This window comes from Lissotriton helveticus, chromosome 1_1, assembly GCF_964261635.1.
Source record: "Lissotriton helveticus chromosome 1_1, aLisHel1.1, whole genome shotgun sequence".
NCBI lineage: Eukaryota > Metazoa > Chordata > Amphibia > Caudata > Salamandridae > Lissotriton > Lissotriton helveticus.
Genome location: NC_136057.1, coordinates 1,109,939,707 through 1,109,953,433, shown reverse-complemented (window position 1 = coordinate 1,109,953,433; position 13,727 = coordinate 1,109,939,707). Strand labels below are relative to the sequence as shown.

General features: G+C 47.7%; 1 protein-coding gene across 3 annotated transcripts in view; it reads right to left on the bottom strand.

Annotated features, from left to right (window-relative positions):
* Positions 1–13,727, bottom strand: part of SCYL2 (SCY1 like pseudokinase 2) — a 366,719-nt gene that overhangs the window by 36,267 nt on the left and 316,725 nt on the right. For all 3 annotated transcript variants that reach the window (XM_078678675.1, XM_078678685.1, XM_078678690.1), the window contains one exon: positions 13,455–13,521. In XM_078678675.1, the coding sequence (XP_078534801.1) occupies positions 13,455–13,521 (67 nt within the window). The remainder of the gene's footprint in view (positions 1–13,454; positions 13,522–13,727) is intronic.

The following is a 13,727-nucleotide window of genomic DNA, read 5'->3' as shown; positions in this document are numbered from 1 at the left end:
CTTCCTCTAAATGATTACAAGCACGAGGTCCAAGCGCTTGTCTTGCCGAGGTTAGATTACGGTAGTGCCACCCTCAGTGCCCTTGCCAAATACGCTCTGGCTCCTCTAAGGGCTGCACTTAACTCGGCTGCTAGACTGGTTACAGATACCAAGCGAAAAGATCATATATCCCCAGTTTTAAAATCCCTCAATTGGTTGCCCTTCGAAGCATGAATTCAATTAAAGATTGCTGTTCTTACACACAAAGCCCTTCACCTTAATACTCCTACGCACCTTGCGCAAAAACTTAAACTATCCTGTGGAGCAAGAGCTTCAAGAAGAACCTCTACCCTCCTCCTGAAACCACTCATCCTTAAGAAAAAGAGAAGTTGTAACTGAGCTTTCTCCGGAGCTGCTCCTAAGATCTGGTACTCTCTCAAACCGGAAGTTCGCAGAATCTCCTCATTGGCGGCGTTCAAAGTGGAAGCCAAAAGATTTCTACTGAACCCCCCCTCTCAACACAAATTTGGCAGTTTTTTTTTTTGTAAAAGTTTTCAACACAAATTTGGCAGGTTTTACCTGCGGCAATGTGTGTGTAGGAAAAGTGTGAGGTCAGTGCAAACTTTTCAGTAGGCCTCAGAATAAGGCACATATTGTAACTTGAACTCTAGCAGCTCATCTCTCTCCCGAGCAGGCAGGGAAGGTACTACATCCAAAGTATCTTGTGCCTCAACTTCCAATGCAACTCATGTTGCCTGCTGACTTGTGTGAAAGCATCCTTCTTCCTCGTCTTTTTAATATTCAGAGGCACAGGAGGAAGGATCTCCAAGCGGAGGTGGTTTGCAAATCTGCACATTTTCAGTAAGTATCCCACAACATGAAACAAACAATACTGTTGTAGGGATCACTAGAGAGCCCAGCTGCGAGATGTCCGCCACTCTTTGAGGCTCTGCTGGCCGGAATAATTATATGTGATTTATCCGCTTTTGCAAGTGGCTAAAGCGGCTGTGAGCAGGTGGAGGTGACCCCCTAAAGCTACTGGGTCATCCAATGAGGCCTATCCGGGACCCATGAGGCAGGGAACACCGGAGTAGCAAACGTGGCTGCGGTTGTGGCTGGTGTAGTCTGCTGCCTGGGATGCACAAGATGGTGGGTGGACACTGAGACGGACCTTACTGGCCGAGGGGCCGCTGCTGGTGACCAGATGGGTTGACCGAGTGGAAGGAGACTCCCCACGAAGAGGGCGGCCCCCTAGTGAGAGGATCGCAGGAGCCATGCGGGAGGGCTGCTGAATTAGGTCTGCGCGAGCCGCACTGGGAGGCTGGCCTGAGGAGTTTGTTGGATGCCTACTTGGAGATGGCCCCAGCAGCCCAGTGGGCATTCGGGGATCTTGATTGGCCTGGAGGGTGAGGTGCTGTATGCAGTGTTCCCAGGCCCTGGAAATCATCGATCTGGAAGATACGCCGCATAGAGACTGGCGCCGTCTGGCCCTGCTGGGGAGGCTGGCGGGCTGCGCCCCGCTGGAGAGCTCTAATAGACTTATCTACCTCGACCCCGAGTGGTTGAATGTTCGGGAGGGGAGAACCCCTCGCAGCGACAGTGTGCCCTTGAGTGGTGGAGGAGACAGCGGCTGGGACCAATGGAAGGCCTGCGGTGAGTGGGACTGTATGGGGAGCTCAGGTAGCTGACGCTGCAAACTTCACTGCCCGCCTGAGAGAGGATTGGGACCGCATGGCGAGTGAGAAACGGCAATGCAGGACCCTGGAGAGAGAGGAGCCATAGAGCCCCTGAGGACTGGACTGGAGCCGGCAGAGGGCACCGGAGGCCTGTGAGAGGTCCGAAGCCATCCAGCTGGGCAGGAGGGCGATTTGGGTCACAAACCCTATTGGTGGTGGGGGCGTGCGGCCCAAGATCATAATCTGAGACTCAATCCTTGCCCCGTGGGCCTGCCTCCATGCTGGGGAGTGGGACACGTGACCACTGCCTGGGGCGGGATGCTCTTCTCTGGATTCCTAGCTGAGCATCAGTTGGGGATGGTGGCCCCTGGGAGCATAGTGACTGTCCCCGTGCTCCTACTACCGGCAGCTGGGTTCCTCAGTGGGCGAAGGGCTTCGTGCCTGCCAGGCGTTTGGACACAGGAGTAGCTGCTGGACAGAGGGGGGCTGTACTCTCTCGGTCATGTAGTTCCTATAAACTCATAAAGGATCTGCACGTTTGGACAACATACACTGTAGGATTGAAGTCAGACTGATTCTAGACACCCCTACCGAATATGTTAGCCTGTATACCAACTAGCTGACAGTGCCACTAGAAGCCCCTTTTACCAAGGAGAGAATAGTTAGTGGCAACTATCGGACATGACAACCCTGTCCCATCAGGAATCGTGGAAACAGTGTACTACTTTTCGCTCAGTCACTCGTGCTCACTTTGACTCAGAGAGATACACAGAATAAACGTTGGGGATGTTTTTTAATAAGCATTTATTGAACCAGCGTCATTCTTGTGTAAAATCGGTGTGCTGAAACAACCATTAGACAGTAACAGATATAAATGATTAAAAGCAGTAACAGAGTAAATGGATAGTAGAGTTCTACCATCCTGCTTAACCAATGAATACAGGCAAGTATATAAAATACATGATAGTAATAAATGGATCCCTAACTAAATGTACCTGAATGTATTTGGGTGTAAGAACCAATAATCCCTCTAGGATAAAGTCATTCCCATTACCTTAAGTGAGAGATTGTGGGACCCCGTCTTGATCGAGATGGACATCCCCCAAGGAATGTCAGACCACTGCGAGCTGGAGAGTCTGCGTGCAGGAGCTTCCGCATCTCGCGTCAGTGGGTCGGAATAGAAGTCCTTTTCTCCTCTGTCTCAGCAAGAGATGATGTATATATACCCAAAGTGGTATCCCTTGGGATGTACCTTACTGTGTCATATTTATTTATTTATTTAGTTTCTTATATCGCGCCAGAATCGACCCCAATGGGGTATCTCCGCGCTTTGCACGCCAGGATGGAAAAGTTCGGACCTATGTGGATGAGCTTAAGGCCATTAGTCTTCCAGGAACAGAGTTGTTTTAAGCATTTTCCTGAAGGATATGTGGTTTGTGTTTTGTCTGAGGCTAAGGGGCAGATTGTTCCACAAGGTCGGCCCCACAAGAGAGAGGGCACGGCCACCTTGTCTGGTCTTCTTAATGAACGGAGATTTTAGTAACAGTTGGTTGCTTGATCGAAGAAGGCGATCCGGTTTATAGAGCTGGAATTTTTGGGCCAGGTATTTGGGGCCACCTCCAAAAAGGCATTTATGAACAGTGCAACAGATTTTAAACTTGATACGTTGCCGTATCGGTAGCCAGTGGAGTTCTCAGTAGGGGCTTGGAGGGGGTTCTTGCGGGAGCATTCAGGATCAGTCTTGCCGCCGTATTTTGGACCACCTGTAGCCGGTTTAAAGCATCCTCGTTAGCTAATATCAGGAGCCCGTTACAATAACTGAAAAATACAATAGGAGATGCTAGGTCCATAGTGTTATCTGTCAGTTGTGTCGGACCTAAAACGCGAGTCCACCAAAACACTAATGAAATATTACTGGGTTGAAAAAAGTTCCCATCAGCCCACCCTTATGATGGAATATCGTCATGTGGGATACATCTCATAAATCCAGATCTCCCCCAGCGCACCTGGTGATGGTGCGGAGATGGATTTTGATAGTATTTGTCGCAACCACAGTAATTTTCAGGTAGTGCTGATGGAGTGCAGTGCTAGTGAAAAACAAAGTGAAGAGAAGTGATAGTAAAATTGACTCCAAGGACAAAAAATATGTTTAATAGGTATTATCCTAGGGTCAAAAATTAAAACAACGCCTGATAGTTTAAAATAATAACTATCTATTGGCGCAGTGCAGTGGGGTCAATGGACCTAGCATCTCCTATTGTATTTTTCAGTAATTGTAGGGGTTTGAGTTGCTATGGTCGTTAAATATTCCCCCTTTTTTGACCCTCCTCACTCTATTTCGCCCGTTACAATAATCCAACCGGCTTATCACCAGGGCTTGTACAAGGGTCTTTCTGTACGTGTCGGGCAGGAGGGGAAAAACTCGCCTTAGCAGGCCAATGGTGCGGAAACATGCTCCCGAGATTACATTTGCATGCTCCTTTAAGGTTAGATTTTGATCTAACTTCACACCCAGGTTTTTCACGGTCAACTTTGGGCAGGGTACTGGTCCCAAGTCCTGAGGCCACCAGTCGGGAGACCAGAGTATGGTGGCTTTCCCAAAGAGCATTACCTCCGTCTTCCCGACATTGCATTGGAGGCAGTTGGAAGCCATCCAATTTGACACTGCCCTCATGCCCTCAGCAAAATTTTCCCTAACATTCAAGTTAAGAGAATGGAAAGGGTAGAGAAGTTGGGTGTCGTCAGCGTAAGACACCGGTGTGAATCCGTACTTCCTTACAATCTCAGCAAGGGGGGCCAAGTACACATTAAACAATGTGGGGCTTAGGCATGAGCCCTGTGGCACCCCCTTCGTGAGCACCCTTGAGGTGGAACGATAGGGGCCCTAGCTGACAGATTGTGATCGCCCGGTGAGGAAACTCTCCAGCCAGGACAGAGCCTGTCCTCCAATGCCCACTCCCTGCAACCGGCTTAGAAGTATTTTATGAGACACAGTATCAAAAGCGGCCGACAGGTCTAACAGCACCAGAATCATTGAGCCTCCTCTATCCTGTGACATCTTGATGTTGCCGGTCACGGAGAGGAGTGCTGATTCGGTGCTGTAGTTGGGCCTGAACCCAGATTGTGAGTGGTCCAGGCCCCCTGTCGCCTCTATGAAACTGGAGACATGGATGTTGACATGTTTCTCCGCCAGTTTGCTCAGGAGGGGTAATAAAGAGATGGGACGGAGGTTAGAGAGTTCCGTCCAAGGTGAAGCTGAGTTTTTCCGTATAGGATTCACTACTGCCTCTTTCCATTGCTGAGGGAGTTGCCCTTCTTTGAAGGAGAGGTTCAAAATTTTATAAATGATTGGGCATAGTGTCTTGCTCAAAGTGGTCGCCACTCACATAACAGCTTTGACAACCAACCCGTAAACCAGTCCTCCCCACTCACCTCCGAACCGGTACCTCCTCCGAATAACCTTTTCGACTGGAACCCAATCACCACAGAAGACACCATTCACCTGATGAACTCCATCCACTCAGGATCCCCCACAGACCCATGCCCCCATCACATTTTCAACAAAGCAAACTCCGTTATCGCACCCCATCTCCGAGACGTCATCAACTGCTCCCTCAATTCCGCCACATTCCCGGAAAGCTGGAAACATGCCGAACTCAGCGCCCTTCTGAAGAAACCCACTGCTGACCCCACGGAACTCAAAAACTACCGCCCCATCTCGCTCCTCCCATTCCCTGCCAAAGTCATTGAGAAAGCCATCAACAATCAACTCGCCGCCTTCCTCGAAACCAACACATCACTCCACTCCTCACAGTCTGGCTTTCGAGCCAAACACAGCACCGAGACCGCCCTCATCGCAGCAACAGACGACATCCGAACTCTACTGGACAACGGAGACACAGTCGCCCTCATCCTCCTTGACCTCTCTGCAGCCTTCAACACAGTCTGCCATAGAACCCTGATACAACGCCTCAGAAACATCGGAATTCAAGGAAAAGCACTGGACTGGATCATCTCATTCCTCGCCGGAAGAACTCAGAGAGTCCGCCTCCCCCCTTTCAAGTCAGAAGCCTCCGAAGTCATCTGCGGCGTCCCGCAAGGATCATCACTCAGCCCCACCCTCTTCAACGTCTACATGAGCCCCCTCGCAACCATCGCACGCAAACACAACCTCAACATCATCTCCTACACTGATGACACTCAGCTGATCCTCTCACTCACCAAAGACCCAATCACCGCCAAAACCAACCTACGTGAAGGGATGAAAGAAGTAGCCAAATGGATGAAGCACAGCCGTCTGAAACTGAACTCGGACAAAACGGAAGTCCTCATCTTAGGTGCATCCCCTTCCGCCTGGGACGACTCTTGGTGGCCAACGGCCCTAGGAAAAGCCCCCATACCGACTGACCACGCACGGAACCTGGGCATCATCCTGGACTCCTCACTCTCGATGACCAGACAAGTCAGCGCCGTCTCATCATCATGCTTCAACATCCTACGCATGCTCAAAAAAACATTCCGCTGGATCCCCACCGAAACAAGAAAAACGGTCACCCACGCACTGATTACTAGCCGTCTGGACTACGGAAACACCCTTTACGCCGGTACCACCGCAAAACTACAGAAAAAACTTCAACGCATCCAAAATGCTTCAGCCAGACTCATACTAGACATCCCTCGCAAAGACCACATCTCCGGTCACCTGAAAGACCTGCACTGGCTCCCCATCAACAAAAGGATAACGTTCCGTCTCCTCACCCACGCACACAAAGCCCTCTACGAACTTGGACCGGACTGCCTCAACACGCGCCTTTCCTTTTACACCCCCACCCGCCAGCTGCGTTCGTCCAACCAAGCCCTCGCCGCCGTCCCACACATCCACAAAGCCACCATGGGGGGGAAGATCCTTCTCCTACTTAGCGGCCAAAACCTGGAATTCCCTTCCCATCCACCTCCGCCTCACTCAAAACCACCTAGCCTTCAGAAAACAGCTTAAAACCTGGATATTCGAGAAGTAAACCTCCCCCCCTTCCTCAAGCGCCTTGGGTATGTAGTGCGCTATATAAATCCTGACTTGACTTGACTTGACTTGACTCTAGCAGGAAGCAGATCAAGGGGGGGAGCCAGTTTTCATGTTGTTTAAAAGTGACAATGTCACTCTCAGTGGCTTCAGGGATGTCAAGAAAAGTGTCTCTTTGAGTCTCCAAGTGAAGAGTACTGGGGGCCTCAGTGTCTATGGGGTATTTGGCCAAGATGATTTTATTGTAAATAGTTTCAATTTTATCCTCAAAGAATAGAGAGATATTGTTACACAGCTCTTGGGGGGCTAGGATGCCGGAAGGAATGACACTTGTACATAGTTATTATGCAGGAGATGATAGGCCTGCTGTCCTGCTCTGATTCCAAGAATCCTCAGCGCATAATGAATGAGGCTTAAGCTTTTCAGAAAAAAAACCCACGTCATCTCTGGACATTACCGTAACTAGTTAAAAGGTCAGTTCTAAGAACCGTTATGCAGTGTAATGGTTGGGGAGAATAGTGGTGAAAGGTTAGGTGACTACCTGAGCCTATATTGGGGACATAACACCTCCCCCCTTGCACACTGCACCTGACATATCAGGCAGAGAGGCCTGCCTGCGTGGCACTGGTGTTCAGCTGCTCGTAGGAGTAGTCGCTTATTGTGAGAGCCCTAAGTGCACGCTGCTGCTGTCGGGAAAGCTGACGCCCACCTGCCCAAGCTGTCTTTTGACCAATGCAGGCTGGCTAGGGTGGCGCCAGCTCCTGCTGAGGGAGACCAGCAGGAACCTGAGCCGGAAGGTGCACTGGCCCCAGACTCTGACATTAGGGAGATGTTCAAAGATTTAAAACAGTCGCTCACGGCTGTAGACAAAAAAATAGACTTCTTAGCAGATAGATTTGATCGCCTAGGACAAGGTGACTGACGGATAAGGCAACTGAAGCAGAGCACCTCAGCGATGGAGGATGCAGGGAATGCGACGAGGGAGAGGCTGCTCTGCATGGATAATGTGTTTCAAGTCATTGGTAAGAAAAATGAGGACATGGAAGCCAGGTCCAGGCGGAACAACATTAGAATCCTAGGAATACCAGAATCCAATGCTATGACCCGTGTTGAGGACTACACTGAAGAAATGCTGCATTCCCTGTTTGGTAGCTCGTTATCGAATTGCAAGCAGCGAGACGATGAAGCAATCAGCACTTGGTCCATGCTTCAAACGAAAGAAGAGGGAATTAAGCCATATCACTCTGGCCACTGAGGAGGTAGCAAATAAGAGTGACAATGAAGCCAATCTATGCTAAGGAATAGGAGAGCTCCAAGTTCCTTGTTGCATACAATTTGTCCTTCAAGTGACCGCACATGGGTACTGACTTAGGCAAGACCTAACAAGGCTGTAAGGAAAATGCTACTCACCCAATATGCATCTGTTCTTTGCATGTGAGCTGTAGATCACATGTTTTGCACAGACTATACAGCAGTTATCTCCCAAATCGGTGGCTAACCTGTAGCTGTTGCAGCCGTCTGAAATAGTGAACGTAACACTGCTTGGCCCACACTAGCTTGCTGTCTTGCCATCACATTTACACAATAGTGTTTTGTGAATGTGTGAGGTGTAGACCTTGTTGCAGCTTTGCAGATGTCATCTTTAGGTATATTCCCTAAGAATGCCATAGAAGCCCCTAGTTTGAGTGTGGAGTGCGCTCTAGGGTGAATTGTTAGTGTTCGTTTTGCATAGCATGTGTGAATGCACTTGACTATCCACCGTGCAATACCTGAATTTGATCTAGGATTGTCTTTATGTGGTGGCTTAAAAGCGACAAACAGTTGTTTTATCTTCCGGAAAGGTTTTGTCCCTTCTACATAGTAAAGTAGTGCTTTTTTCACATCTAAAGTGTACAAAGCACGTTCTGCCATAGAATCTAGTTTAGGGAAGAACACCGGCAACTCAATAGGTCAGTGCAAACATTTGGATGAATGGGAGGAGAACTTGAGGTTGGAATTCCCATTCATGGATCTGTTGTCTTTGACGACTGAGCAGATCTGCAATCTGATGGTTTACTTCAGGATGGTGTTCTGCAAGGAGATATATTTTGTGACGTATAGACTATCTCCAGCTGGTCGGTGCTAGTTGTGACTGATGGAGAGAGTGTGTCCCCCCCTGTTTTTGTATGTAGTACAATGCTGTCATGTTGTCTGTATGGATCAGGACAGCTTAACCTACTAGATGTACTTGAAACGCTTTGAGTGCTAGAAAAATCGCTAGCATCTCTAGATGATATATGTGAAGCTGCTTTTGCTGCAGGCTCCACATGCCCTGAATTGCATGCATCTGGAGATGAGCTCCCCAACCGGTGAGCGATGAGTCTGCTATTAGCACGATCTGTGGAACCGGTTCGATGAAGGGCCGCCATTCCGAAAGGTTTTGTGTATTCCACCACTGCCGAGAGCGATGGGTGCAGCCATCCACCAACATTAGATCTGATAACAGACCCTGAGCCTGGTTCCACTGCCATGCTAAGCACTCCTGAAGGAGACGCATCTGGAGTCTTGTGTAAGGGACTATTAGAATGCAAGACACCATCATCCCTAGTAATTGCATGAACACTCGAGCTGGCAATGAGTGTTGAGGCTGAAACTGACAGAGTAAAGTTTGCATGTTGCAGATTCTGGCCGGATTGGAGTAGGCCAAAGCCTTTTGTGTATCTATTGTGGCTCCCAGATACACCTGTGTGTTGGATGATTGTAGATGGGATTTGGACAGATTTACTGTGAATCCAAGATAGTGGAGCAACTGCACTGTTTTGTGAGTGTGACGTAGACCGCTATTTTGTAAGCCAGTCGTCCAAATATGGGAAGATGTGAATATGTTGTCTTTGTAGATGAGCTGCGACTACTGCCAGGCACTTTGTAAAACGCTCTGGGTGCGGTAGTTACTCTGAATGGGAGCACCTTCAACTGATAGTGCAGGCCTGCAATAAAAAACCTGAGATACTTGTAGTGAGCAGGGTGTATTGGGATATGGAAATAGATGTCCTTTAAGTCCAAAGTGGACAGAAAGTCGCCTAGCAGAAGGAGCACTTGCTGGAGTGTGACCCTGTGAAAGTGGTCCGACTGAATGTATAGATTTAGTTCTCTGAGGTCTAGTATAGGCCCGAGAGAGCAGGCCTTCTTGGGAATTAAGAACAGGGAGTATACCCCAGCCCCTTGATATTTTAATGGGACTGGTTCTATAGCTCCTTTTCTAACAGAGAGAGAACTTCTTGCTATAGAAGGGTAAGATGTTCCTGTGACATTACACGTGATCTTGGAGGAATTTTTGGGGAGTGTCTGTAAGTTCCAGGCAGTAACCATATGGAATAATATTTAAAACCCATTTGTCTGAGGTGATTGTGTTCTAGACAGGGAGAAATTGGGAGAGACGTCCCCCGACAGAAGTGGAATGATCGGGGGTAGCTGAAGGAAGTCACTGCTTGTTGCTTGCGGTAGAAGAGCGTGTGGCGTTGCCTCTGTCTCTTCCCTTGAAATAGCCTCTTGATGAAGGCCTTTGGTTTTTGCCCTTGTAGGAGGAGGAGAGATTTTCAGTGGAAATATTTTTGTAGTCAGACCTGGAAAAGGAGTGCCGAAAGGAATCCCTATTCGCAGGTAACTGCAAAGCCCCCATGGACTTTGCGACCTCAGTGTCTTTCTTCATTTTTCCCAGCGAGGTGTCAACTGCTGGACCAAAGAGATGTCCCTTGTCAAATGGCTGGTTGAGAATGGAGGCCTGTACCTCAGGTTTGAACCCTGAAATTCTCAACCATGCATGTCTGCGTAGCAGTACGCTGGTGTTTACTGCACACGCTGCTGTGTCTGCTGCGTCTAGGGGGCTCTTGATGGGGAACTGGTGATAAGTTTGCCCTCCTGGATAAGATCATTTGCCTTAGATTTATGCTCATAGGGCAGAAATTGCATACGTTTTTCTAATGAGCCCTATCATATCTGGCTAACAAAGCCTGAGCATTGCCAATGCGCCAGTGATTAGCTGGTTGTGAGGCCACCCTTTTGACAGAGGCATCAACTAACTTGTACTCCTTATCAGGAGGAGGGGTCTCACCTGTGGTCTTTTGCAAGCATTAGAAACCACAAGAGAGTCTAAGGGCAGCTGACCCTTAATGCAAGCAGGGTCAGTAGGTGCTGGTTTATATGTCTTTTCAACCCTGTGCGTGATGATTCTTGCCCTTACAGGATCTTTGAAAACCTCATCTGCATGTTTAAGCATTCCCTTAAGCATTGGCAGTGTGTGTGTGTAGTTTTTTTAGAGGAACTTAGGGTCTCAAACAAGAAGTCCTCCTCTAAAGCCTCCTTATGTAGTTCCACCCCATCTTAATGAGCATCCCTGTTAAGAAGCTTAATGTAGCCTATATTGTCGCACGTGGTGATGGCCTGGATGTGTATAAGTCAGGGTCAGTATCTGCGCGTGGGGCAGTGTCATAATCCTCCCATGGGTCAACATCTTGTGGCCTATCATCATCCCCATCCCCTTCATCTTGTGGGTGAGGTGATAGTGGTGGTGGTGAATTAGTGGGTGTGATAAGTAAGTGAGGATTAGTAGGTGAAGGAGGTGAAACATAAGGTGGTGAAGGGTTAGTACCCACATTCCTTTTCATCAGGGGCAATTTGTGCTCGTTCTGTTGGCTCAGTTTCCTTTTTTCAGGAAATTTGACATGAATATGTCCAGTATCTGGGTTAGTAACCAGTTCTTTCTGTTTTGGATCCGAAGGTAGATCATCGGATCGAGGCTCTTTTGGCGGAGTCTTTTTATCTTTACTTGTTGTTTTCATGGTGGAAAGTTTTGGATCCAAACTTTTTGGTAACAAAGATTTAGACTTCGACAAAGATGGAACGTGGACCTGGACATGACTGGATTTCGGCGCCAAGGATTTAGGTTCGGCGCCTGGATGAGGCCGACTTGGTCCAGAGCTGGAAGGGTTCTCTTTGTGCTTCAGCGCCAGGCCTGCAGGCGTGGTGCTCAAAACGTTTTCAGAGGAAGGGACCTGAGCCTTTTTTGTCTTGTGTTGTTGGGTCAAGGGGGTTTCTGTACTCACGGTACGCTGATCTGGTGTAACTTGCTCTTCTTCTTCCATGTCTGAGTCGGCCTCGGACACGGAGATGTGTTCTTCTTCATTGGCTTCTTGAGCTTATGTTTCTTCTCGGTCGGAATCTTCGCCGGAGATGTCCGGTACAGAGCCACCTTCGTGTTGCATCTCATGACGTCAAGCCTAGTGGTCACAAAGCATCTTCTTTGATCGAAACGATCGGCACGCGTCGTAGTCTTTTTCGTCGTGTTGCGGGGACAAACAGAGGTTGCACACTTCGTGCAGGTCGGTGCGCAGAAACTTAGCACGACGCCCGGGACAGAGCTTGAATGGAGTCCATTACATTGTCTGCTAGCGAGCCTGGCGCAGGTAGGCCCAATGGCCCTCCACGAGTTTTCCGATCGAAGATCTTTGAATCGAAACGATGTATGGAGAATGAGAAACACGATCGAGAAACAATACCATCGAGGGTAGTGGATTGCGCGTCAAAGGGAATCAGAGAAATGGTACCAAACCGGAGCGCAGCAATTCACATCCAAACCCGATGGCGGAAAAAAACAATCTAACAATGGAGCCGATGCCCATGCACACTATCACCGAAAGGAGGAGTTACCTACTTCGTGACTGGAATAGACTTCTTCGAACAAAAACATAGTGCAAACATCTGGATCTAACACTAGATGGCGGGCTTTGCAAAGCATGTGATCTACAGCTCACAAGCCTCGAACAGTAACTTTTTGAAAATGCAAACATGAACAACTGGACTTTACAGTGAATGATAAATGCATGGAAAAAAAGACACCAAAACATGTGCAAGCTCCCTATACACTACTATATGGGAAATGGGAAGCCCAAAAGACCTACCCGTAATAGGTCACCATTTTTGAATGGCCTCCTGATTTGTCTTGAGAAGTTGGGAAGTCATCTTGGCAAAGTGAAAAATGCTATGAGACAGTACCAAATACTCTGAACATGAATGCCGCACAGACATTCAAGTAAAGTAGCATCAGAAAAACAATACACTAGAATGTTAAAAATGGCTCTTGCTTGGGTAAATATGCCTCTTATTTGTCTTACATATGTACCTGAACTGATACAGAGATGCTACAGATAGTCTATTTGTTCGCCTCTGTACCTGAACCACAGTCCTGACTAGGAAAAAACACCACAATAATCATTTCTAAACATCAACCCTCCAGACAGTCAGAGATCAAGCATCCTGAAAAGCAGAGGCTGTGGCTTAGGCACTGGGCCCCCTCGGTCGTGTTAAATGTATAAATTAACCAACAAAGAGCACTAGTCTGCAGTACAACAGAGATCCTGCACAAAACATGTACCAGAGTGGAATATGTGCATGACCAAGGGAAGAGTTGTGATATGCACAACTTGTCCCCTTTTATGTGGATGTGTACTTAAATGTAGCTATCAGACCAAAAGGTGCTGAACCTGATGTCTACCATTTGCTTCTCTAACCACCTCAATAGTGTAAAGTCATGTGAAAGTAGTTATTCCGCTTCGACCCATCTTAATGCTTGTTCCTCTTCACACATTGTTTAGCATATTAACAAAAAAAGTGCCCCATTCCACTTAATTCTGTGTTCTATGATTCTGACAACATAGTCTCAATTAACACCACAGAGTCATTCACCTAAGTATTCTGCAGTCATTATCCGTAGACAATCTTAATTTATAGTTTAGGCATCCTACCTGATTGTATGCGTTATTAGCTTGGGTTTCTCCAGCCATGTTCATTTCATTATTGATATCCAAGGATCTGAAATGTTATGAGGTATTAATTGGGACTTTGAGAAATCTGCATTTTCGATCATGCAAATGAATAAGGGCATTCTTTTTTCCAGTTAAACAAATTAATTAAATAAAAAACAGAAGAATAAGCATTCAAGTCCAAAAGTATTAAAAAAAGTGCAAAAACCTTTTTATATAGCAAGATTTCAGAGAGGCTGCTAACAAATTCTAGAA